Raw genomic sequence first — 25,677 nt, 5'->3', positions numbered from 1 at the left:
TAATCAGAATATTGATGTATTTGTAAACAATTAATTTGGTTTAGAGACTACAAAAAAGATGGCGGCGCCCTACAAAACGTGATATTTCGCTGACATTGCCAACATTGTCGAAATGTCTATATTCCGTGCGGAGGAAACTAAGTCGAAGCTTAGTGGCGGTTCCAAAGAACGAAGGTATGTCTCTAAAACTCAAAAGTTTTACGTGTGAATCAAACAATTCTACTGTGATGGTAACTAACTGCCTACCTGTTACCTGTAATCCATAGGTACTTGGGGTAAGAAATTACATTTGTATATATATACTATATAGCCTCGTATTACTATATAAAATAGAGCTCTATATTTTATATAGTAATACGAGGCTATATAGTATATATATACAAATGTAATTTCTTACCCTAAGTACCTGTGCTGTAATCATGATAACATAAGGGCTTAGATGTCCCAAAGGTGGTTCAGCTAATCACAGTTTATAACAGTTTTTAAATCATGATAAAATGATTTCTGATAAAACTAGGCCTAACTTGATAAAGTTTTATGAGACTATATCACTTTAATCAGTCTTCCTGAAGTTCCTACCTGCCTATAATTAAAGCACGCACCCAGGTTTTGTGGTAAAAGAGAAATTAGACTTTCATTTATTAAGTGATTACGCTAATGATCACCATTTGAACAGCTGGGCCCTGCAAGGCACAACCCCGCATATGAGTAATAGTCCTGCATTTGAGTAACAGTACCACTTTGAGCGATAAATACATTGCTAAAATGCAGGATAATTTGAAATAGAAACACAAAGTTGTATAATGCATTTGTAACATAAAAGACTATATTTTTTATCCAAGACAATGTCAAGTCAGTTTAGTACAGATGAAGAGGAACTGCACTGGGCTGAATGCCGATGACCAGGTAGCTCAAAGGTTAGAGCCTTCGTCTGGAGTTTTGAGTCCCAGTCTGGTTGTTGTATTTTTCCTCTCCTGTTACATTTAATTTGGAGCCCAACTATAAATACCTATGGAGGTGATATAGGGTCTCATGTGTGTCTTCATTGTCGAAGACTTTGTTGAAGGATGGACGAATGTAGCAGAATTAGACTGGGCTAAATGTTATAGGCCAGGTGGCTCAAATGGTTAGAGCGTCCAGCCATTTAGAGCTCTTATAGTGATATACAAATTGTATATATCTATTAAAGAACCCAAATTGGATCAGTACTCCAGCTTAACTCCTTTCCTCCACCTCCATAACCTGGCTCGTCCTTAAATGACCCTGGCTGTTAATAGGACGTTAAACAAAACAAACCAAATTAAACCAAACCAAAGTTTTGTGTTGTTAAATCCAATACCAAGCAATTTTAAATAAACTCTAGGGTTTGCATATACAAACAAAGTTTATTGACACCAGAATAAATATTTTAAAGTCTTGACTTCTGTTATATTGTTAACGTTGTTAATTAATGATTTGTGTACGACAATGATTGTGTTTATTTTCAACCGAAAGAAAAAAATCTTGATGATAAAAATTCTTTTCTAAATACTAGTGATCATGATGTTCCGATTAATTGAGGTCGATCACTTGTTTGAGACATTTGATCAATTAATCAAGTAAGAAATCTGTAATCGAGTTTTATCGGATGTGCCCTACATCATGTTTTATGAAAATATATTAGCCAGGTTGCAGATAAGAATACGCAAATTAAGCTTGACAGTGTCTACAACACAGTCGATTACGGGAAACGGTTATGCTTGTATCATACAAAATCATGCGTCGCAATAAGTGGTACAGTGTTGTAATACAAGGAGGAATGTAAACGTACCGATGACTAAGATTTTGTTTGTAAGATCATAAGCCACTAGCCATGGAAGCAACGTTAACGTATACGATCTTCCCGGTAAACGGGCAGGGTCTATTGTATGAAAACATTTTGGTTTTTAATGAAAACTAGAAGCAGAAGGTCCTTTAAGTAGAGATACTTTAGATATGACGAAAACTATTTGTAAAATGTACAGAAAGTCATATTCCTTCAATGGTAAGTCACAGTTCTACTTTCGTTTTCAAAGTATATATAATAGACTGCCAAAATTTCCAGTTAGCTTAATACTCCAATGAACAATCCTTTTGTTGTTTTTTCTGTGTTGAATCAATTTTTTTAAAACTTGACAATTTTGGTTCATTTTTTCTGTGTAATAATTCAATAAACACACAGGAAGATGGTATACATGTAGCTGTAGGTATAACAGTTTATTAGTTACTGAAATTGTTGTTGAAAGCATTTCACAAAATATTGAGACATGAATACAAAAAATACATTTGGAAATTAATTGATTTTAATCAATCATCGATTGGTTACACACAAGTGATGATTGATCAGAGAATTTCAACCGATTCCCAACACTACTACTAAATACAAATTCCAAAGATCATTTGAAATGTACAATATTGAAAAATTCAGTCTGTGATCCATTTTGAGTACCATCATTTGAAAAAAACCGAAAGTGCTAATTGATGATTTCTGAGTATTCTAAAAATAGTCACATGTACTTCAGGTGATAATTTACACCTTTCGATATTCTTTTTTTGATATAAGTAATCCCTCAATTGATCTATAGCTACATGTATATCATCTTCTAGATTTTCAACAAATGAACAAATTAAAATGCTTGTTTGGTGATCTGATGTGGGTACTGTCATGGTCACCTTATAATTATTATAGAGATCGATTTACATGTGGCCAATGTGTTTGTGATATCTCTGACTGACATATATACCAAGCTACTATAGTAAGGCTTAACATCTGCTCTATAATCCAATCTTCCATAATTCATGATTTGGGTTTATTGCATTTCAAATTTTGGCCATGCTTCTTTTTTAAAAAAAAGTGTCATTTTTTATGTTTTAACAGTGATATTGAAGCAGAACGGAGAAAGAAAGTGGAGCATGATCTCCGAAGACGACAAGAATGTGAGAAAAGAGCTTTTCACATTGTTGAAAAAATGTTAGATGGCCCTGTTGCTGAAACTTCTCTGCTGCAAGATGTAAGTGTCATGTTATCCTATTATAGGTTCAAAATATGTGCCTTGTTTTCAATTCAACTTTAAGCTCACTGGCCAAAAATGCAAGTGGGTCTGTAGCATGCTGGTTTGAAGGGCTTCCAAGTTTGTTCAAATGAATAATCTTGCCCTACATTCAGGTCAGGTCATTGTTACTAAAATAGAAAATTTGTTTCCTTGTGATAATTCAAGTTCTTTTGGGCAGAGAAACTCAAACTTCATGCAGATCTTCCTTACCGAAAATGCCTGCTTGCAGGTGCTTTTCAGGTTCGAAGGTTGAAGGTCAAGGTCTGTGTTACTGAAAATATAAATTTGTTTTCTTGTGATAACTCAATTTCTTTTTGGCCATCAAACTCTATTTTCGTGCAGTTTTTCTTTACTTCAAATGCTTGCATTGCATTGTTTTTACTGGTCAAAAGGTCAAAGGTCAAGGTCACTGTTACAATAGATAGAAAATCTATTACTATTAATAAAAAATCTGTTAATAACATTTAAAAAAATTGTTTCGTTGTTATAACTCAAGTTACGGTTGGCCAATCAAACTCTACTTTCATGTATGTTTTCATTACCACAAGTGCTTGCTTGGAATTATTTATTTACGGTTCCAAAGGCCAAAGGGGCGCTAAGCAGGAATGTGATTTTCCCTGTTCTTTCACATATTATTTTCCTACATATTCCTGCTTCAACTATCAGTGTATATAGTTTTGACTACTATATGGGTATACACACACTGCCATCACATCACTTCAATCTACACTGTTTCTTTTTACCAGGTTAACCTTTTATTAGGCTATTTATTCATACCATCTGTACACCACTTAAGATGTTTTCTAACTAATTACAATAGGCCTATCTACTAAACTTATGTAACTGTAAGTACTTGTGTCTTGATAAATGGATGGATTATACCTCAAACTATACACCCAGCAGTAGTGTTATTCCCCCCAAGTCCATAACTTACTGAAACTTTATATTAAACTATCCATATGGAGTTATACACTCTATAATAATACTTAATATGCATTGAAGACTATGTACATGTGTAATCATCTCCTAATTCCAGGCTCTCCATATATGTCCGAATCACTACGATGATATAATAGAGGAGCGAGCGATAGCTAAACTGTGTGGCTATCCCATCTGTCAAAACCCATTAGGACAAGTAAGTATGATTTAGGACTATGTGTCTACAGGAGTGGTGTATCAGGGTAAAGTTTGTCTACAGGAGTGGTGTCCCAGGGTTAGGTTTGTCTACAGGAGTGGTGTACCAGGGTTAGGTTTGTCTACAGGAGTGGTGTACCAGGGTTAGGTTTGTCTACAGGAGTGGTGTACCAGGGTTAGGTTTGTCTACAGAGTGGTGTACCAGGGTTAGGTTTGTCTACAGGAGTGGTGTACCAGGGTTAGGTTTGTCTACAGGAGTGGTGTACCAGGGTTAGGTTTGTCTACAGGAGTGGTGTACCAGGGTTAGGTTTGTCTACAGGAGTGGTGTACCAGGGTTAGGTTTGTCTACAGAGTGGTGTACCAGGGTTAGGTTTGTCTACAGGAGTGGTGTACCAGGGTTAGGTTTGTCTACAGGAGTGGTGTACCAGGGTTAGGTTTGTCTACAGGAGTGGTGTACCAGGGTTAGGTTTGTCTACAGGAGTAGTGTACCAGGGTTAGGTTTGTCTACAGGAGTGGTGTACCAGGTTAGGTTTCTACAGGAGTGGTGTACCAGGGTTAGGTTTGTCTACAGGAGTGGTGTACCAGGGTTAGGTTTGTCTACAGAGTGGTGTACCAGGGTTAGGTTGTCTACAGGAGTGGTGTACCAGGGTTAAGTTTGTCTACAGGAGTGGTGTACCAGGGTTAGGTTTGTCTACAGGAGTGGTGTACCAGGGTTAGGTTTGTCTACAGGAGTGGTGTACCAGGGTTAGGTTTGTCTACAGGAGTGGTGTACCAGGGTAATGTTTGTCTACAGGAGTGATGTACCAGGGTTAGGTTTGTCTACAGGAGTGGTGTACCAGGTTTGTTTACAGGAGTGGTGTACCAGGGTTAGGTTTGTCTACAGGAGTGGTGTACCAGGGTAACGTTTGTCTACAGGAGTGGTGTACCAGGGTAACGTTTGTCTACAGGAGTGGTGTACCAGGGTAAGGTTTGTCTACAGGAGTGGTGTACCAGGGTAACGTTTGTCTACAGGAGTGGTGTACCAGGGTTAGGTTTGTCTACAGGAGTGGTGTACCAGGGTTAGGTTTGTCTACAGGAGTGGTGTACCAGGGTTAGGTTTGTCTACAGGAGTGGTGTACCAGGGTTAGGTTTGTCTACAGGAGTGGTGTACCAGGGTTAGTCCAACCTTCTATATATATGTATACCTGTTGTGTATAGGTACAAATATGATATATATATACTCAGAAGATATAATTTTTAAATTGTATCCTGTGCACAAATTGTATTTATAATCATTTCTTGTCATTTGGTAGAAAAAGAATTAATGATTTTCGAATTGTGTGTGATTCTACTTGTAGTTTTCAAATAGAATAATTAAATCAATCCCTGATGTGAAACAAATTGATGTATACATGTAGCTGGTATGTCAAAAAAATAAATAAATATTTGAGGTTTCTTATGTTTGCAGATTCCAAAGCAAAAGTACCATATTTCTACCAGGAGTAACAAAGTGTACGACATTACAGCCAGGAAGGTATTGAGCCACCTCATTCTTATATTAATCACTTACATTTTGTAGTTGTTATATCTTCAATTCAACCCTACCATGTAATATTTAGTTTTGGTTGTAACACAATTTTTTAATTGGTTTATTATTTATTCTGTTAAGTGTTTGACAAAAAAATTGAATCATGTTTTGATAATGTCATACACAAACAACTCATTTTTTTTGTAAAAAAACTTTTCGGACAATATCTTACACAGATATTGTGACCTGATATTGCCACATGTTGTTTGCTGTTTAATATCGAACAGCATAATTAATTATTGGAAACATGTTTGAAATGAGCTTCTTAATAGTGAATGGCACATGAAAAACACAGCATGATTTTTGTCGTAATCAAATTGTAAATTGTTCCTTTCAAGTTTTAAAATTACTGGTAAGCTATTAAGATTGAAAGAACTAATAAATCAGTCTGCTGATTAGACTGAAAAGTGAAGTGCACAAACCACTTCCTGGTTTATCCGAATGCATTTCGGTTTTTATTCCAAATAAACCTATTTCTTAACTCCCTCGATCCTTAGATAAATAGAAAGGGTATATTTATCAAACTATGCTTTTAAATAAGTTTCATTCAAAGTTTATTTAAGGTATAAACTCAGTGTTCATTACCAATATTGTAGTCTTTCAATATTCATTACCAGTATTGCAGTCTTTCAATATTCATTACCAGTATTGCAGTCTTTCAATGTTCATTACCAGTATGGCAGTCTTTCAATATTCATTACCAGTATTGCAGTCTTTCAATATTCATTACCAGTATTGCAGTCTTTCAATATTCATTACCAGTATTGCAGTCTTTCAATATTCATTACCAGTATTGCAGTCTTTCAATATTCATTACCAGTATTGCAGTCTTTCAATGTTCATTACCAGTATTGCAGTCTTTCAATATTCATTACCAGTATTGCAGTCTTTCAATATTCATTACCAGTATTGCAGTCTTTCAATATTCATTACCAGTATTGCAGTCTTTTAATGTTCATTACCAGTATGGCAGTCTTTCAATATTCATTACCAGTATTGCAGTCTTTCAATATTCATTACCAGTATTGTAGTCTTTCAATTTTTTTATAACAGAACAATGAAATGAACAAGTATTTGTATTAAAAAAATCATGCTAGAGAATAAGATAAAATGTTTCGAATGTTTAAAGTTTGAGTAAAACATAAGATAAGTAACATACATGTATCACTATGTACATCTGTTTTGTGGTTTCTCAGAATTTTTGCAGTAACCAGTGCTTCACAGCATCTCAGTACTTCAGGCGACAACTGTTGACCGCTCCTCTCTGGACCCGGGAACATATGCCTAACAAAGGATTTAAACTCCTGTCACTGGGAGCCACGAGGTAAGTCTTATATCAAGGGGCGACACTTGTCTAAAAATAAACATTAAACTCCTGTCACTGGGAGCCACGAGGTAAGTCTTATATCAAGGGGCGACACTTGTCTAAAAATAAACATTAAACTCCTGTCACTGGGAGCCACGAGGTAAGTCTTATATCAAGGGGCGACACTTGTCTAAAAATAAACATTAAACTCCTGCCACTGGGATCTCTGTAGTAAGTGCAAGACAAATTAGCACTAACGTGACACTTTAAAACTATCAAAAACATTGATTTCAATTTCAAAATACTTTATTGTCAACACAACAAATATAAAACAAAGTATTCTTACATAGAAAATTATCAATATTTAGTATTGGCAAAAGGGATTGGACAACAGGCTCAGCCTATATTAGTCCTTCCCTGTAGATTTCCAGTTTTATGAGCATATGGATATAGCTCAAGTATTATGCAGTAGGAAAATTATAGAAGTTTTGGTATTATATATAATCAAAGAAAACACATTCTTACTCACTACCATCTATTCATGATGTATTCTCAATTGACAGAACTTTCATATACATGTAAATAAATGAATGTATAGACATTATTATTTATAAATTTGAAAGTGTTTACTTTTTTATAGATAAGAACTAGAGTTAATAAGAATGATTCTATTATATCAGTAGGCAAGTCAGTGGCACCATGTAATAAAACATGTAGATTAACATATCCTAGAAGGTTATAAACTGTTATGATGTGATGTCGAATATTCAAATAAAGTAGACATTGAAAGAAAAAATGAATTCCATTTTCAACATTGACACCATATGCACAGGAGCCATCATCAACAATATTGATGACTCAATATGCTATTTTATATCTGTTTATTTTTAGATTTTTACACCTCTGCATTGTGCATTTCATTGTTACAGCAGGAGATGACTATTGTTGATTGTCTGTAAACAATTTTTATTTGCCAATATTTTGATAAATTATTTCATCTCTAGGTGATAATGTTATCTTATCCAGACCTGAAATTGAGTAATGTAAAAATTCTTGCATTAGACAACTTAAAATGGTAAAGGTTAAATTTCAGCCACCAAGTAGTTATAAAATTTCACCAAACATACGTTAAGATTTGAGAATACATTGATAATGAGGAGTCAAGATGAAATTTCACAAATTGGCATAAGTTTTTCATTAAATTGTTTCACAAATGGTGAATCGACTCATGATAAAATCTGGAGTGATTATCTCCCTTGCATTGTTGATGAGCAGATGTTTTGTAGCGACAGCATGCATGCTACAATGTATATGGCTTAATCAACCAACGGATGCTCCTTAATATTGAATCAGTTTATAATTTTCATAGCAGATTAAGCATATGCTTGTTTTAGATGTATGCATGAAAGAAATTAGGCCATCTCTAGCCTCAGGTTAATCATTGTTTTTGAGAAATTATCTTAATGTCTTGTTCACTCTGCTTCATATTTCCAGTGGGTTGGAAGGAGATGAAGTAATTTCAGTCACACCAGAGATAAGAAAAGAAGTACAGTCACTGGAAAGGCTGGAGAAATACGAGACAAAAAGTAAAGATAAACCTGCAAACAAGAGTCCCAATGATCCAGATCAAATAAATCTACAGTCCCTGAGGATAAGTGATAACACTCTTTCTTCCAACAAAAACAAAAATTCAAGTGTACCCAGTACTCACCAGGAAAACATTTCTGTGGCAATTGATGAAAAAAAAGTTGGAAACAAAGACGACTCCTCCAAAATTAACAATAATGATGATTCCCAAGTAAAAAAAGAGTCTGGTGATGCTATGACAACAGAATCAAAGATGAAATATCTTGAGCTTTTGTTGAGTAAACGAAAACATTTACTTGGTAAAATGGCAGATATCCAGCCAATGAAACTCTCAAAAGATTCAGATGATGATGAAGATTCTGCATCAGGAGCTGATCACCATGGAAATAAAAATCCTACAAAAGAGTCCTATAAAACTCCTTGTTCTGAGTCAGGAAACGTTAATGTGAATTCTGCTTCAGATTCGGATGATTGTCAGGATTCAGAATTACAGGGTGACATTAGAACAAGTCCTGTCCTAAACAAACCATCAGAAAGTCACACACAGATATCTCATTCCACTCCACATTTACAAGCACCAAGATTAAAACCTCCTGATAAAACCCCTAAGGCACTTTCCAAGTCTGTGATAAAGATTCTGTGTCAAACATTGAAACAGTGGGTTACCAAGGAAACTATTGAGCTTATATCACCACAGGAATCAGATACTCCACATGACGGAATTGACGAGACAGAATTTCAGTTAAAATATACTAAACTTTGTCAGCGAATTGATGCCAGGGAAAATGACCTTGATGACCTTGTAGGAGAATCAAGGATTGAGGATTCATCGTTTCCAGAGAAACCAGTTCCTAATTACAGCATACTGAAAGAGGAAACAGAAGAGTTTGGTCAAAGGGTGGCACAGTACCTACAGGGCAAGACAAATGTGACAGGAATGATCAATGAAGTGGTAGGTAAAAACTTAGGGCCCTGCACCTGGTAAACAACACAGATCTGACGAAGTCTCAAGTGACCTATTCTATCTAATCGCCTTTTGTCTGTTGTCGTGCGTCTGTAAACAATTTACATTTTCCAACTTCTTCTTTTTCAAAACCGCTAAACCAAATTCAATGAAAGGAAGCTTCTATGGTTAAAGGTCAACCAAACTTGTGAATTATTTGGTCCCCAAATCTCAGGTTACCCTTAAGGCCCATGGGCCTCTTGTCATGTTTAGGTGTCCTTTGGTCCCTCATTATACATGGTTATTTTGAAACTGATCAGAAAAATTAATTGATTTTGACAATTGAAGTTTGTTATCACCATTTCTCATCGCTTAGATCTTTTCAAATTTCATATGTATGTTCCTCTTAGATTAAGTCTGAAGGAGGAGTATATTCTCAATTTAAGTGTGGATGCAGTTCATTGAAATATAAGTATGAATTCTCAATTTAAGTGTGGATGCAATTCATTGAAATATAAGAATGAATTTTAGGTACCTATATTTGTTTTACACCAGGCAGCAGAGAAACAGTCAGAAGTCCACCTTCCTACAGTGGACAGTCATGATCAGATGTTGATCAGAAAGAAAATTGTTATGGAAAAACTAAATCACTCGTGAGTAATTTAACTGTTATCTTGTCTCATAAATCTACAGGCTGAAGTTAAACTCCTCAACTATTACCTGTGATAGGAGCATGCCTGTACATGTTCCATCAGGGTGGGGATACAGTGTATACACATTCCATCAGGGTGGGGACATACACATTCCATCAGGGTGGGGATACAGTGTATACACATTCCATCAGGGTGGGGATATACACATTCCATCAGGGTGGGTATATACACATTCCATCAGGGTGGGGATATACACATTCCATCAGGGTGGGGATATACACATTCCATCAGGGTGGGGATATGCACATTCCATCAGGGTGGGTATATACACATTCCATCAGGGTGGGGATATACACATTCCATCAGGGTGGGGATACAGTGTATACACATTCCATCAGGGTGGGGATATACACATTCCATCAGGGTGGGGATATACACATTCCATCAGGGTGGGGATATACACATTCCATCAGGGTGGGGATATGCACATTCCATCAAGGTTTGGACATACACATTACATAAGGTTGGGGATATACACATTCCATCAGGGTGGGGATACAGTGTATACACATTCCTTCAGGGTGGGGACATACACATTCCATCAGGGTGGGGATATACACATTCCATCAGGGTGGGGATACAGTGTATACACATTCCATCAGGGTGGGGATATACATATTCCATCAGGGTGGGGACATACACATTCCATCAGGGTGGGGACGTACACATTCCATCAGGGTTGGGATATACACATTCCATCAGGGTGGGGATATACACCTCACCATCAGGGTAGGGATATACATATTCCATCAGGGTGAGGATACACACATTCCATCAGGGTGGGGATATACACATTCCATCAGGTTGGGGACATACACATTCCATCAGGGTGGGGACATACACATTCCATCAGGGTGGGGATATACACATTCCACCAGGGTGGGGACATACACATTCCATCAGGGTGGGGATATACACATTCCATCAGGGTGGGGACATACACATTCCATCAGGGTTGGGATATACACATTCCACCAGGTTGGGAACGTACACATTCCATCAGGGTGGGGACATACACATTCCATCAGGGTGGGGACGTACACATTCCACTAGGGTGAGGACATACACATTCCATCAGGTTGGGGACATACACATTCCACCAGGGTGAGGACGTACACATATTCCATCAGGGTGGGGACGTACACATTCCACCAGAGTGAGGATACACACATTCCATCAGGGTGGGGACATACACATTCCATCAGATTGGGGACGTACACATTCCATCAGGGTGGGGATACAGTGTATACATTCCATCAGATTGGGGACATACACATTCCACCAGGTTGAGGATACACACATTCCATCAGGTTGAGGACATCCACATTTCGTCAGGGTGGGGCATATAATTATGGTGTATACACATTCTCTAGTTTTAAATCTTCTGTAACAGAATGCCTGAACTTCTGGTTCCATTGAAGCTGTCGATGCAGGAGGTGTTTTCAGAAGTAAGGCAACTGGTGTTAACATTCAGGTAAAGTACTCCACATCTAATGGTGGCAGGTGTTTAAGTATAACACTGGTCAGTACATTGCCATCCACTTAAATAACAATTAGCCACCAATTAAATAACAAATTAGCAACTACTTAAATAACAATTAGCCACCAATTAAATAACAAATTAGCAACTACTTAAATAACAAATTAGCCAATCCATTTGTAAATTTCGCAATGCTTCTAGGATCGACTGTTTCAATGTTATATCTCTCTGTAAATTTAAACTGCTAAATTGATCTGTGGAGTAACATACTCCTTTGTTACTGTTATGATTTATTGATACCAGTCTCAGAAAAAAATTCTTAATAATTTGAGGGCCAAACACTACTTCAACACCAAGTATATATATAAAAACAAAATTCCAGTTTAAGATATTTTCGTCAGACAATCTGTAATCAATATATAGGGTACATGAATATTTCTATCAAAACTCATGAAGCATCACTGATAATTGACTTTGTTTTGGTTTTGCAGCCTCAGTAATCAGAACATCTTGTTTAGACCAGCTGAGTGGACTTTGGTCTGTCTCATCCTCATCAAAATGTAAGTAAATCCAATGTCCATTTGTCAGTGCATCTTTAAGGGGTCGTGGTGGCCGAGAGGTTAAGGTGTCACGACACTTTATCACTAGCCCTCAACCTCCAAGTTGCAAGTTTGAAACCCATGTGGGGCAGTTGCCTGGTACTGACCATGGGCCGGGCACTCCAGCTTTCCTCTGCCTCCAAAGCTTCGCACGTCCTTAAATGACCCTGGTTGTTAGTAGGACGTTAAACAAAATAAACCAGACCAAAGTCAGTGCATTCTGCCATTTACAATGATGTAAAAGTTATGTATCCAATGTCTGAAACAGATGCACATATTTCCATTTGTATCATGACTACTAATCAAATTTAGTTTGAAATATCACCACTATTAAGTAATCTGACTTTATAGGATTCACCACTCAGATATACTGGGTAGCTGATTTTAAGGCAGGGCAAGGAGTAAAATTTCAGCATTTCTGGTCATCAAATTAATGTTCAAAATAACTTGCCCCAAAGTTAAAATACAGTGGTATTATTGAACTGAATTGGTAGCATCATAAAACAAGATAATTTACACTTGCCTTTCACTCAAGTAACTTAAATTCAGCCTCAAAAGAGCCTCATGTACTGACTGTTCAGGTTTATATTTGGATTGCAATTTAGACTTTTACAAAGATTTATTATGCTTTTGTACTAAACTTTCAGTGAATAATACTGATCTTGCTCTGAATACATTTTTTTTTCCAGTTTAGCAAGAAGACATCATCATATAGCAGATTCCTTTAAGGAGGAGAGTGCTGTACGTTACTTTGATATTCTACTCCACCACCTTGGCGAGTCTCCCACAACAGTTGACCAGCATATTTCACAAATCATCCTAACAGCATTACCATAACTATTAGTCCGGAGCATTTAGCTTTTGATGCTCTACAGAAGATTTCCATACCTGTCAGACTGGAGTGTCCCATTGTGCTGGAACATCTCTATCTTCCCAACAGGATCCTGATTATCAAGTCATCACTTCATAGTGAAAAGGAATCTATCCCTGGGACTGAGGTATAGATAAGTGTTTTGGACTTTGTGTTTTCCTCAATATTTTATTCGCCTAGGTTTAATTAAAGATCAGGATTTCTCCCCTGCACCATCCACACCACCCCTACCCCATCCCTCATCCCCCAGGGAAACATTACCCAGTAATTCATAAAGGAAATCATGGTACAAGGCTGTTGCCACTGTGAAGGGGGAATTCTATTAGAGTTAGTGTTTCAAATAGGTTTCAATAGCAAATTAATGAAATAAGTAAATAATAAATTTCAATAGTTTGATAGTTAAGTGTATTTATGAGAGAAAAAAAACTATGTTGTATAATATGTCAAATTATTTATTGACAACATTGATAAACAGGTACAATCGTTTTACATATTCCGGACATACAGGTGCAACAGCTGACAAAACACTATAAACTTACATATCTTAGTTCATTTAACTCTTCCTTCACTAACAACAGTGTGCTACAGAAGTACTTGGCTAATTGTACTTTCTGTAAAAAGTTAAACAAATTCCACTAAACTTGAGGGAATAGTATCTGAATTTCGAGATCTGAATTTGGTTATAGGATTTTAAAGTATTTCTAAAAGACTAACTTGTCCAACATCCCCTAAATGTTGATACAATGAATATATACATGTACAAAGATAAAATGATCGCAAAGTCTTTGATAAGTCTATTTTCAAGCATATATACAATTTTTTTAATCATCAGAAATGTCCTTCAGGAGAAGTTTCTGTCATCAAGGTCTTTCAAAATCTATATGTGACATTGTGTCTAGGAATACAGCCATTTTGTTCAGATACTAGGGTATTGAAATGTTTATGTGACAGCAGAAACCCCTATTTTAATTTGACACCAGTTTCTAATTTGAATATGAGACTAGACTTACTAAAATATATTACAGGTACAAGTATTTTCAATGACAAACCAAGAAGTTGCTTTTTAGCAAAAATCAAATTCAAAATAAAAATATTTTGTCCGTAAAAATGTGTTGGATGTAAGTAGAAGTAAATGGGATCGAAATCTGTGGATTTTAATTTACACCATAATATACATTACCAGATATAGGTATTACACCTATTTGTCATGATAGATCTACTGTATATAATTTCCATGGCATTTTTTGTGGTGCATCAACTCCTCATTATACAGATATTTTAAAATTTGATAATGTAATAAAATTTAAAGTTACAAAAATAGAATAAGATATTGATGCTGATAAATCCCTGAAGGATCGAGGAAGTATTCCGCAACTTGTAGAATCCAGGTGCATGCATGTATGGTACAGTGTGTAATTAAAACAAAAGATATAATTATTCATATTTTGCTTAATTAAAAGGTTGATTAATATTAAAGATTGATGAATAAGAATATTAATTCTATGAGTTATGACATCAACCACTACCTGATTTATCATATATGTCACAGGATCTCATTAAAATTCATCCCAGTCAGTTTTGATGAAACAGTCAAATTTTTCAAGTATTGTTTTGATAAAAATTGTCTAACAGGATATCAGGATAATTTCTTAATTTCTTAAATGTCAAAACTAAAGACATTTTTAATTTCCTTTTCAAGGGCAACAGTTTTGTACAAAATATTTGCATATCGAAATCATTGCTCAGATATGTATATGTTATTTTTGGAATGTCATACCATTTCCATATGGAGCCTTAGTTCTAGTGCTACACAGTAGGAAATATTTTGAAAAGGGGGGTAATGATAACAACCATCCATTCTTTAAAAAAAAAAATATGACCTGACTTCCATCAATTGTAAAAAGATTCCATCTAGTCACAGTGATGATGAGAATTATTCTACACTAGGATATCTTCCACAATATAGATGTCTACTATGTACTCTTTTACAGGGTATATGTCACAAAGTTAAACTAAGTTCTGTATGTATGTACTTCTAACATGTACATTTGTTGAAATGTGTAATAGTGCTTTAATATAACATTTTGATTTGATAAAATACTTAACAGACTAATGAAGCATCATAAGCATGTTATTTAAAACATTCATATGAAAGGCTCATACTGTCAAAATGTTGGAATAATTTTCCTTTTTTTTTTTAATCCGGCATTACTCTGTATTAAAGTTAGCTTCTGAAATATTATTGTTTAAAAAAAACAGTGTAATTTAAAAAAGTTAAATTGTAATTTTTTATTTATGAATATATTATTATAATTTTTTTGATTAATTTGAGAATATTATTTGTAAATGACGATAGATGATATTGTTTTCAATTAATTAATTTTTTACCCTAAAATGGGTATAGGATGTTAAAATCATGGTGGTTATATGTTAAGTATCTATCGTATCACATCAGTATGTGAACAACAACTTAGTAATATTTAGCACTTCTGATCAATAACTTCCAATTTTTAATGCCTAATAATTTTTCAGACATAGAATATTGGAAAGATATTCAAAATGACTTGTGTAAGTAAAAGTTACCATTTGGTATGAGAAAGTTACAATAATTATTGAACAGAAATGTTAATCTGTCTTGCGTTCTCCGCAAAAATCTGAAAAAAACTGTTCACATTGTTATTATTGTACAAAACCTATGTGATACATACACATATATAATTGTACATGTTTTGTTGAAAGTGTTTGAGTATCAATAAATTTCAGTCATTACACCAAATATTGTTGTCATTTCTCATCAGCTCATTACTGTCATTAGTATTGGCCACGCCTTAAAAACTAAAAAAATAAAATTTGACTTGCTAGAAAAGGTTGTTTAAAACAACAGTACTTACTACAGTGTTGCTTCAATTAAGTCTTACATTCTCATGTAAAATTTGAACAATTCAAGCTTGAATGAAATTTGCAAAGTCCACAGTGTATTAAATGTTATGTGGGTTTGGCCCCATCAAATCAAGCACCAACATTATAGACCAATATTTCATTAGGCCCCTAAAAAGTTCCCTACTGACTCTAGCTTTTTATGGCAATGTTGAAGAAAATGGTGTTGAAGCCATGGTCACCTCTTAATACATAATCCTTGTAAGTAATCAAAACTCTTACCTAGCTATTGTGATGACTATGTTTTCAGTTTCAGGAAGTAAGGATACATTAGGATAAGAGAAATCCCGTGTGAACATGCAGGTGACAATATTTGCTTAGATTGCCCTTTGATATTACTCATTTAATCTAACAGCATACAAAATATTCGCTGAATGTCTAACTATTGGTGATCGATGTTAGGAACCCTCTCTAAGAGGAAGTTGTCAATTAAAATAAAAGTTAAATTTATCACAAAGATACAGTGACCTCTGCATGATGTGTATGGTCACCTTTTGTGATACTACCACCGCTCGCTAAAACTTAATGTATATTAAATGACTTTGATGAAATCGATATGAAGATAACTTATACTCGCAAGTAAATGACAAACTTTTAAAACTTGCAGGCATTCCTTACTTCTAGCAGTTGAAACTTTAATCCCACATCCTACACTAGACATATTGACGAACTTATCTGAACCAAACACGGATAATACTGAAAACACATTCACATCCAAGTTAAGTTAATCAACACATAATCACATAATCGACCTAGAATTCGTAGATCATTATTTCTTTGAAATTGGCGACAGATTTCTGGATACGATGTCTTGTTTGGTCTCCCCGGGACCTTTTAGTGACGGGAGAGTTACGGCCGGCCTTGGGACCGTGTTTAAAGAATGAGTTGAGGACTGAAGCGACGTTTTGGATTGTGAAGGGGTAGAACTGTGTACGTGTCCAGCGCTTTTTGATGTCGTATTTAACGATTCAGGCCCAGAAACCTTCCCTACTGAACCTTTAGAGATATTTTCGGAAGCTTTACCGACTGAACAGTTCAATCCATTGACAGACACGTTAGATGCGGAACTCACAGTAGCTATTGATAATAATGAACTATTCCGTGATAATCTCGAAAATGGTTTGTTGGACAGTTTCCCAGACACAACATCAGAGGATCTGATGGAACCATTTCTTGAAGTAGTATCGATTGACTTGATTGAACCGTTTACCGAAACCTTATCCACTGATCTTGCTGACTGTCCAAACTTGCTGGATAACGAGCTAGAATTCGTAGATCCTTTACTAGCCGACACTTTGCCCGACATTTTTGATGAGGAACGGGAGTTCGTTTGCCCCGACATCTTCGACTCTGGGCGTATTTCGTGCCTTTTATACCCGTATCTCACTGGCCCGGTGATGAAAATTGGTTCATCGTCGCTTTCATCACAGAACGTGTCATCGTATGAACGATCTGTCGTTTCACTCATCATAGTCGTTATTGTCCTATCAAACAACGAATCCTCCTCGACCTCCCCTCTTGACGCGTGTGTTTGTTCCTCTACAGTTTTTACCTTAGGTGGATCATCTCTGTACGGTTTGGTTTCGTCGATTTCTTCCAATTCACTTTCCAGACCAGTGTATACATATATATTCTCTGGGATATCGTTCAAGCTTTCAAGCATGTTGTCCAATTCTGCAGCCGTGCCGGACAGAACATCTGGCTTGAAATCGCACAGCAAATTGTATTTACTCTGGAAGAACGCCGGGAATACCCCTGACTTCATGTGGGACGAGATGCGTTCCATCACTTTAATGAACCAACGTGACCGCGACTTCACCACCCCCATACTTTTCTTGTGCTGATAAAAAATGGCATTTTGTATGATACGATTCGTAAGCGTATGCAGGCAAACTGCATGCGTGTCTTTGATTCTCTCAATCAACATAATGACGTCTCTGAAAAACTTCCCAGTTGCCATCTGGCATATGTAATGAAGAGCCCTGTCCTCTAAACAGCCTATGTTGAGACCCCAAGAGCAGACAATACTGCCATCATATCCACAACTGTTCGTCCATGGCATCACGGTGGCCTCAAGATAAAACATTTTCTCTCCCTGTGTCAGTGTGTCCTTGATTTGCTTTTTGAAGTCTGTGTGGAATTCGTAGTACGGTCGTCTGCTCGCTATAGGAACTTGCAGACGACTTTGTTTGGGGACTTCTGCGATTTGAATACAGGGGACGATGTTGAGGGTGAAGAAGAGATGTGGTTGGATGGACTGGTTTGTGTAGAAGTTGACCAAGAAGGTTCCGTCTTTTTTAGCAGAATGTGTTATATCCATGGTGTGGTGTTTCTTGGCTTTATGGGGTCGGGCTTCTCTTAGAAAGTCTACAGCTGCTGCGAGACCTGCAGACAGAAATCAAGATTAGAGGACGTCTCCATTTTCACTTAAAACATTTTGCATTGAAATGAGTTGGTTGTAAAATACTGTGTCGCCGTTGACAATATAATGTGACCCGATTGTTGTCGTGTCACCGTTTGGAGACACGACGTTTCAGTTCGATGACGGAACAAAACGTCCGTCAGTGGCCCTATATCTAACAGCACTGACTGTATATGTCCTTAGCTGTTTCAAGAATGTAAAATCCTTAATAATCATACAGATCCTCTCATGTCAAAAACTGCGACTGATCACATAGAAACATACCACTGAAACATTGATACGCAATACATACCGTCATTGAACCAGTGAAGGATAAAATCCGGTCTAAGAAAGCCGTTTGTGTCCACACAATGACCCCACTCTTTGGAGATCTGCATTTTGTCCACAGAAAACAGGCTCTCGTTGACACTTAAAAGAATCCTATGGTTAGGGTACTCACTGGGAGTTTTGTACACCATCTGAAAAATAAGATCCAGATCAAATCTTTAACTTCCAAATGATACACAAATGAGTACGAAATGGTCATTGGGAAGGTTACGTTATTGAAGGAGATTTAATGTCATACCTGTTATGCCATGTAGAAAAAAAAACATCAATTTAGTTGGCAATGAATGGGATTCTGTAAATATTTTACATTTTGTAAATTTTCATGTTACACAGGTTTGATAGAAAGTCACAACAAAATCGCCATAATCACCGTGAATGTATCGGGTTTTGCAGGTCTCTTAATAGGTATAAAGCATTGGAATTTGTTGACATCGATTGCTCGAAGATTTTCCAGTTCGGGCTTGCCTCCTCGTGTTGAGATGTACTTAGGATACAAAGGATGAATCCCGTAGGCAGTGTTTACAACCCTGGCGGCGAGGCCCATGGCTATCCCAAACGAGTTTTCCCGCCGGCTCTCGAGTTCCCCTATAGATATCTTTTCATTGAGAACTCCGGTGATGAAGTCTCCAAGCGTTAGGGGTCGGGTGGGCGTACCATCAGCGCCCTCCACTTCCTCGATAATGACATCATCATCCTCATCTTCCAGCATGATCCTTCAAACTGCTTCCGTCCCAGTTATGTCACAATCCTACGCTGTCGAGAACGAAATATTAAGGTGGCTTGATAAGATTATTTATATGCAATTAGTAATTTTCAAAATGGAGAATAATATATTATAAGCAATATTCAGTAATAATTTGTAATATTCAATATATAGACTAACATTTAATTTGTTATATTCAATATAAAGACTTATATATTATGTTCAATCCAGAGACTAATGTCTAATGTCATCCGTTGAGGTTTTCAAATTAAGCAATGCATTTCACACCAAATATGAAAACTTAAACAAGCCTATAAATAAGTGTGGCTGGTTTATTTGCATGCTACATATGAAGATAGAGATATTTTCAGCCAATTTTAGATCAAACAATATTTCTTTTGTAATCCAAAACTTTGTTGCGACTGGATGGTATGGCTTTTTCTAAGCAACAACTTGATTTCTTTTCTTTTCATATATTTGGGGTTTTATGTAAGTTTGCATATCTCCACAAGTGATATCACGTTTTTTCACCGGACACGGATGTCCGAGGTACCACTAAATGTTACGAAACGTTTAGATGGACTCGAATAGGTTTACCAAGGCGTCGCTAGTGTGGTGACATTCCGTATAATCGTCTACAAGATGTTCCCATTCTAGAAGGACACTCTTTGTTGGTATGTCTAAATATTAAAGTCTAGTGTTCTAACATATCACCAATTATCAGGAAATAACACCTCGAGATAAAAAGACCTTGGTAGGTAATTAATTGGTGAATAAACTAATTAAGTGTATTGTGCGAGTGCACTGTTTGAATTGATACACATTATACGTATGTAGTATTAACAAAGACTAATTACTTCATGCACATATTTTATCAATGCGTTGAGCCGGGGACATGATAATTAATTGTCACTTTGTTTGGCAGGTCGTTTAGTTAATCATATCACGTTTTCCTATGATAAATGAAACCTATGCACGTGCTATAAATCTTAAGCATATCTATATAGGCATTTTGAACATTGAAGTATATGAATGCATTCTTTTTAACAGAATTATTTTTTCTACCTTATTAGCGCATTTTTGTTATGTGTTTGTACATGATTCTACAGTTCTGTTATCAGCGATAAAACTTTCTTAAATTGGCGGTTTTTATTGGGAGTACTTGTTTTTGCAAGTCACTGTTTAGTAACATGTTTACGGAGGTGTTTCGTCTGTATATCACCTGGCGTGTGCAATACACAGTCCTACAGGACAGATCGGATACAGCGATCATAACTCGTATTACAAGCAGTAATATACCCAATATACACACCGATCATTTATGATTGACATATCGGCGGTACAATGTATAATGTCAGTCTTTGTTTTAATGGAATACAGTAGACTATTTTAAATGTGGTTTCTTTTTATTTCATTATTTTATGTATAATATATTACACGGGGTAATTATTGTGTACTGATTTATTGATTTATAGAGACTATAACTATTCCTGTAACTTTCCAGAACAAGTGACTCTTCAAACCTAATATTCTTTAATAAGTGACTCTCCAAACCTAATAAAAAGAATTAAAAATGACTCTAAAACCTCATTTTCCTTAACTAGTATCTCTCCAAACCTAATATTCCTTAATAAGTGACTCTCCAAACCTAATATTCCTTAATAAGTGACTCTCCAAACCTAATATTCCTTAATAAGTGACTCTCCAAACCTAATATTCCTTAATAAGTGACTCTCCAAACCTAATATTCCTTAATAAGTGACTCTCCCAACCTAATATTCCTTAATAAGTGACTCTACAAACCTAATATTCCTCATTAAGTGACTCTACAAAACTAATATCCCTTAATAAGTGACTCTAAAAACCTAATACTCCTTAATAAGTGACTCTCCAAACCTAAAATTCCTTAATAAGTGACTCTACAAACCTAATATTCCTTAATAAGTGACTCTACAAACCTAAAATTCCTTAAGTGACTATACAAACCTAATATTCCTTAATAAGTGACTCACCAAACCTAATATTCCTTAATAAGTGACTCTACAAACCTAATATTCCTTAATAAGTGACTATGCAAACCTTATACTCCTTAATAAGTGACTCTCCAAACATAATATTCCTTAATAAGTGACTCTACAAACCTAATATTCCTTAATAAGTGACTCTACAAAACTAATATCCCTTAAGAAGTGACTCTCCAAACCTAAAATTCCTTAATAAGTGACTCTACTAACCTAAAATTCCTTAATAAGTGACTCTACTAACCTAATATTCCTTAATAAGTGACTCTACAAACCTAAAATTCCTTAATAAGTGACTCTACAAACCTAAAATTCCTTAATAAGTGACTCTACTAACCTAATATTCCTTAATAAGTGACTCTACTAACCTAATATTCCTTAATAAGTGACTCTACAAACCTAAAATTCCTTAATAAGTGACTCTACAAACCTAAAATTCCTTAATAAGTGACTCTACTAACCTAATATTCCTTAATAAGTGACTCTCCAAACCTAATATTCCTTAATAAGTAACTCTCCAAACCTAATATTCCAGGATACGTTGCTGAACAAATCCAATATTCCTGTATAATTAGCTCTCTATAAGCCTGAATTTATCTACAATGATACTATCCAAACCTTACATTCTCAAATTAGTAATTAAACAAAACCCAACTTTCACCAAAAAGTCACTTAACATTAACGAATAAGTTACTCTACAATTCTAACTTTTCGAATAAGTCACATTACCTTTGTTAACATTGACGAATAAGTTATTTTACATATCCTTAAATTCTCGAATAAGTTACTTTACCTATCCTAACATTCCCGAATAAGTCACATTACCTATGTTAACATTAACGAATAAGTTATTTTACCTATCCTTAAATTCTCGAATAAGTTACTTTACCTATCCTAACATTCCCGAATAAGTCACATTACCTATGTTAACATTGACGAATAAGTTACTCTACAAGTCTAACATTCTCGAATACACATTGCCTATCCTACCATTCACCAAGAAGTAACTATTAAAGACTGATATTAACGAATAAGTTATTCTATAAACTTAATATTTAAAAAAAAAAAAAAGCTTCTTTACCTTTCTGAACATTCGTGAATAAGTAGCTATACAAGCCTAGCATTCGTGAATAAGTTATTTTACCTACAAGAACGTTTGTGAATAGGTCACTACAAACCGAACATTCCCGAATAAGTTTATGTAACTCTGCAAATCTAACATTATTCAATAAATATATTCTAACTGACTTTCTCTAAATAACTCTATCTGTATAATGTTTTCCAATAAGAACTCTTTTAATCGAACTCTCTTCAATAAATAATTTTTCAAACCTAAATTCTTCAATGCGTAACTTTACATACCCAAGTTCCTCCATTAAAACAATCTTCATCTACAATGTTCCATAATTAGGTACACACCCCAGACTGTCTCAATTAAGTAACTATTTACCCTTCCAAATTAGAAAAGCGTCAAGACCACACATACAGAAGTAAAATACTTGAAATAAGATATGTGCATTGTATATCGAATCCTTTATCTCCATGTTTGATCATAACACTGGTATTACTATCGTCAATTCATCACTAAGGCACTACATAAAATCGTAGAAAAAGAGTGGCAGTACCTTTATAACAAATATAATGTTTAAAATTCCTTTTGGGTTTTACAGAGTGTAAATGTATTAGGTAATTACTCAGAATCTGTTTAATCTATTTTCTACTAAGTACGTGAGTAATAAAAGCTATGTGAATAGTCAGCTCTACTGACGCGAGTTATATATTTGTTTACCCTTTTGATAGTTCATTTATCAATTCATTTATTTATTCTAAAACATGGCAAAAACAAAATACAAACCTTTAGAAACAACAGAATCAACATAATAAAACATACAACAATAGGCATGCAGTTGCTAAGTGCAGTTAGTTATCGGTAACTCACCAGTTATTCCGTCAACATGTATTATCCTCTTCCACCTGTGAAACATCATTACATCTGGAATATACTTAATTAACTTAGATTAATTTTCCCTCAGTAATGAGCGTTTCCTATGATATGATATTTGTTTCAAACGCAGTTAAAATAAACATATATATATTGATTTGTTATACGGCCGAAATACCTCAGTATTGACGCGGATTATCGACTCAATCTCTTTCTATTGTTGATATTTAAATACAAATTTTGGACCAGTTACTTAAATCTTTTTTTGAACGTTAACATAAGACGGTATCTCTGCATGCCTTTTAACATACGTCGGCCTGTGCCCGCCGTGTTAAACCACCGGTTAATATCCGCTTGGGAGCTTTTTGGTCCCAATATAAGACTGTGGATCAATCTGAAACAATACCTGGGTGGGTCGATAACGGATATCGGGGGGTGACTAGACTGACCTACACGCGACTCAATGGTGTAAACTAGTGTTAGGTTCATCTATAACAAAGGGTACGACATATAGGAGGATCTAGTAATTCAGAGCTCGGATTTAATACACAATTAGGCACCAATATGTCAGGATAATACCCTGACTTCATTGAAGTATGACTTCATTTTAGGTATGGTAATCATTTTCAACGTATCGTAATCCTCTTTTTTTCTAGTTATCTAGCGCTTCAAAGCAATTGACAGCGAACATTCGTATTGTGATAATCAAAAAGGTGTATTTAATTGATAAATAGCATCAAATCCAAGATACATATAATCATATATTTAAACATATTAACGATTGGGTATGATACCCATTAGGTAGGCTATCAATGTTAAATCGTCCAGGTCTTCCTGCGAGACAATCACGGAAATTCACGAACGATGTCGACCGAATGACTTAGTACCCATAGATGATATAATTAATAGCAGTTGTATCCGACGGAAAATTTCAATTTTTGATGAACGTTTAAGATGCTATTTTATGAGAAAAGTATATTAAATTGAATCTACGGGCGATTGAAATTAATCTTTTTACATTTATTTGGAACAATACCGTTGAATCAAAGATCGCTTCCTTACATGGAATGTATGTGACATTCTCTGCGTATAAACTAGCTTTAACAAATGAAAATTCACTTGGAGGACTACTGGTATCACGTGTTAAAATGTATGAATAGGTGTCATCAACATAGGAATTATAAACTTGAATACAATGTATCATGTTTTTATCTTGCCTATAAAGATAGCACAAAACAAGGTTAGAAAATGTCCACAACAGGTAAGTTTGGAATTGATTAGTTAAACTATTATAGCATTCTTTGTAAGTAGAAATCATGCTGACCATTTTTGCCTGAATACTAAAAACGACAAATCCTGCTATTTGAACAATGTGTATACATGCATTTTACCTGTTACTCTATATATTTGTACAGAAATTAACACCATAACACGCCCCTTCAAATACTCGTCAGTTACTGTTAATGTACACATTTCAGCGGTTATCTTATTTTAGCGTCTGTCACATCGAACGTCTATATATCATAACGATAAATCAAGTTTTTCTGGGGTTTTTTGTTTGTTTGTTTTTTGTTTTTTTGTTTTGTTTTTTTAAATTGTTATTATTTTTTTTCTTTCTTTCTTTTTTGGAGGGAAGGGGGTCCACCATCATTAGAGCAGATATTCCTTATTGTGTTAATATGTTTAGATACCGAAGTGTGTGGGCATTCCGTTGATGTTTAGAGTTGTGGAGCGCTTTTTTACTCTTCAGACAAAACTGTACGATATCAGGTTTTTACTGAAAATGGTTTCGACAGACTTGCCCAATTATGTTGTGCTATTTCAAATTACACGTTGTAAAAATGACAATAAAATTTATCAACAACAGCCACGTTGGCTACTTTTGTTTAAAGTAAGCAAGCGATGTTGGTCGAGTATAAAAACCAAACACAAATGTCATAATTTATAACTTAGACATCATTATGTCAATAATACGATAATAAGAAATGTTATCTTTGAAATAGCAACAGTATCGAATGTTTGTTATATAGGGGCCATAAGGGACTAAAACACGC

At 35.4% G+C, this 25,677-nt stretch overlaps 2 protein-coding genes across 4 annotated transcripts; one reads left to right on the top strand and one right to left on the bottom strand.

Moving 5' to 3' along the window:
* Positions 1-60: 60 nt before the first annotated feature.
* Positions 61-16,040, top strand: LOC117321582 (putative RNA polymerase II subunit B1 CTD phosphatase RPAP2). 2 transcript variants are annotated; one of them, XM_033876043.1, is made up of 10 exons: positions 61-174; positions 2,897-3,029; positions 4,108-4,206; positions 5,653-5,718; positions 6,969-7,096; positions 8,573-9,617; positions 10,164-10,261; positions 11,715-11,795; positions 12,293-12,361; positions 13,090-16,040. In XM_033876043.1, the coding sequence occupies exons 1-10, from the start codon at positions 113-115 to the stop codon at positions 13,235-13,237; spliced, it is 1,929 nt and encodes a 642-aa protein (XP_033731934.1). In that variant the 5' UTR covers positions 61-112; the 3' UTR covers positions 13,238-16,040. The 2 variants fall into 2 exon arrangements, with proteins under 2 accessions (XP_033731934.1, XP_033731935.1); XM_033876044.1 differs by lacking the exon at positions 61-174 and adding an exon at positions 790-917.
* LOC117321580 lies at positions 15,140-23,846 on the bottom strand. 2 transcript variants are annotated; one of them, XM_033876041.1, is made up of 4 exons: positions 23,621-23,846; positions 19,328-19,710; positions 18,923-19,088; positions 15,140-18,593 (listed from the first exon to the last, which is right to left on the bottom strand). In XM_033876041.1, the coding sequence occupies exons 2-4, from the start codon at positions 19,664-19,666 to the stop codon at positions 16,978-16,980; spliced, it is 2,121 nt and encodes a 706-aa protein (XP_033731932.1). In that variant the 5' UTR covers positions 19,667-19,710; positions 23,621-23,846; the 3' UTR covers positions 15,140-16,977. The 2 variants fall into 2 exon arrangements, with proteins under 2 accessions (XP_033731932.1, XP_033731933.1); XM_033876042.1 differs by having other exon boundaries at positions 19,328-19,705.
* Between the last annotated feature and the right edge of the window lie 1,831 nt (positions 23,847-25,677).

This window comes from Pecten maximus, chromosome 2, assembly GCF_902652985.1.
Source record: "Pecten maximus chromosome 2, xPecMax1.1, whole genome shotgun sequence".
NCBI classification, from domain to species: Eukaryota; Metazoa; Mollusca; class Bivalvia; order Pectinida; family Pectinidae; genus Pecten; species Pecten maximus.
This window is presented reverse-complemented; position numbering and strand designations above follow the sequence as displayed.

Excerpts from the sequence above, each read along its gene's own strand:
- LOC117321580 (XM_033876041.1), bottom strand. The coding sequence starts at position 19,666 with ATGCTGGAAGATGAGGATGATGATGTCATTATCGAGGAAGTGGAGGGC. Across the intron at positions 19,089-19,327 it reads CAAAACCCGATACATTCACG|ATGGTGTACAAAACTCCCAG; the intron begins GTGATTATGGCG and ends CTTATTTTTCAG. Across the intron at positions 18,594-18,922 it reads CCTTCACTGGTTCAATGACG|GTCTCGCAGCAGCTGTAGAC; the intron begins GTATGTATTGCG and ends TTCTGTCTGCAG.
- LOC117321582 (XM_033876043.1), top strand. The coding sequence starts at position 113 with ATGTCTATATTCCGTGCGGAGGAAACTAAGTCGAAGCTTAGTGGCGGT. Across the intron at positions 3,030-4,107 it reads AAACTTCTCTGCTGCAAGAT|GCTCTCCATATATGTCCGAA; the intron begins GTAAGTGTCATG and ends TCCTAATTCCAG. Across the intron at positions 7,097-8,572 it reads CTGTCACTGGGAGCCACGAG|TGGGTTGGAAGGAGATGAAG; the intron begins GTAAGTCTTATA and ends TCATATTTCCAG.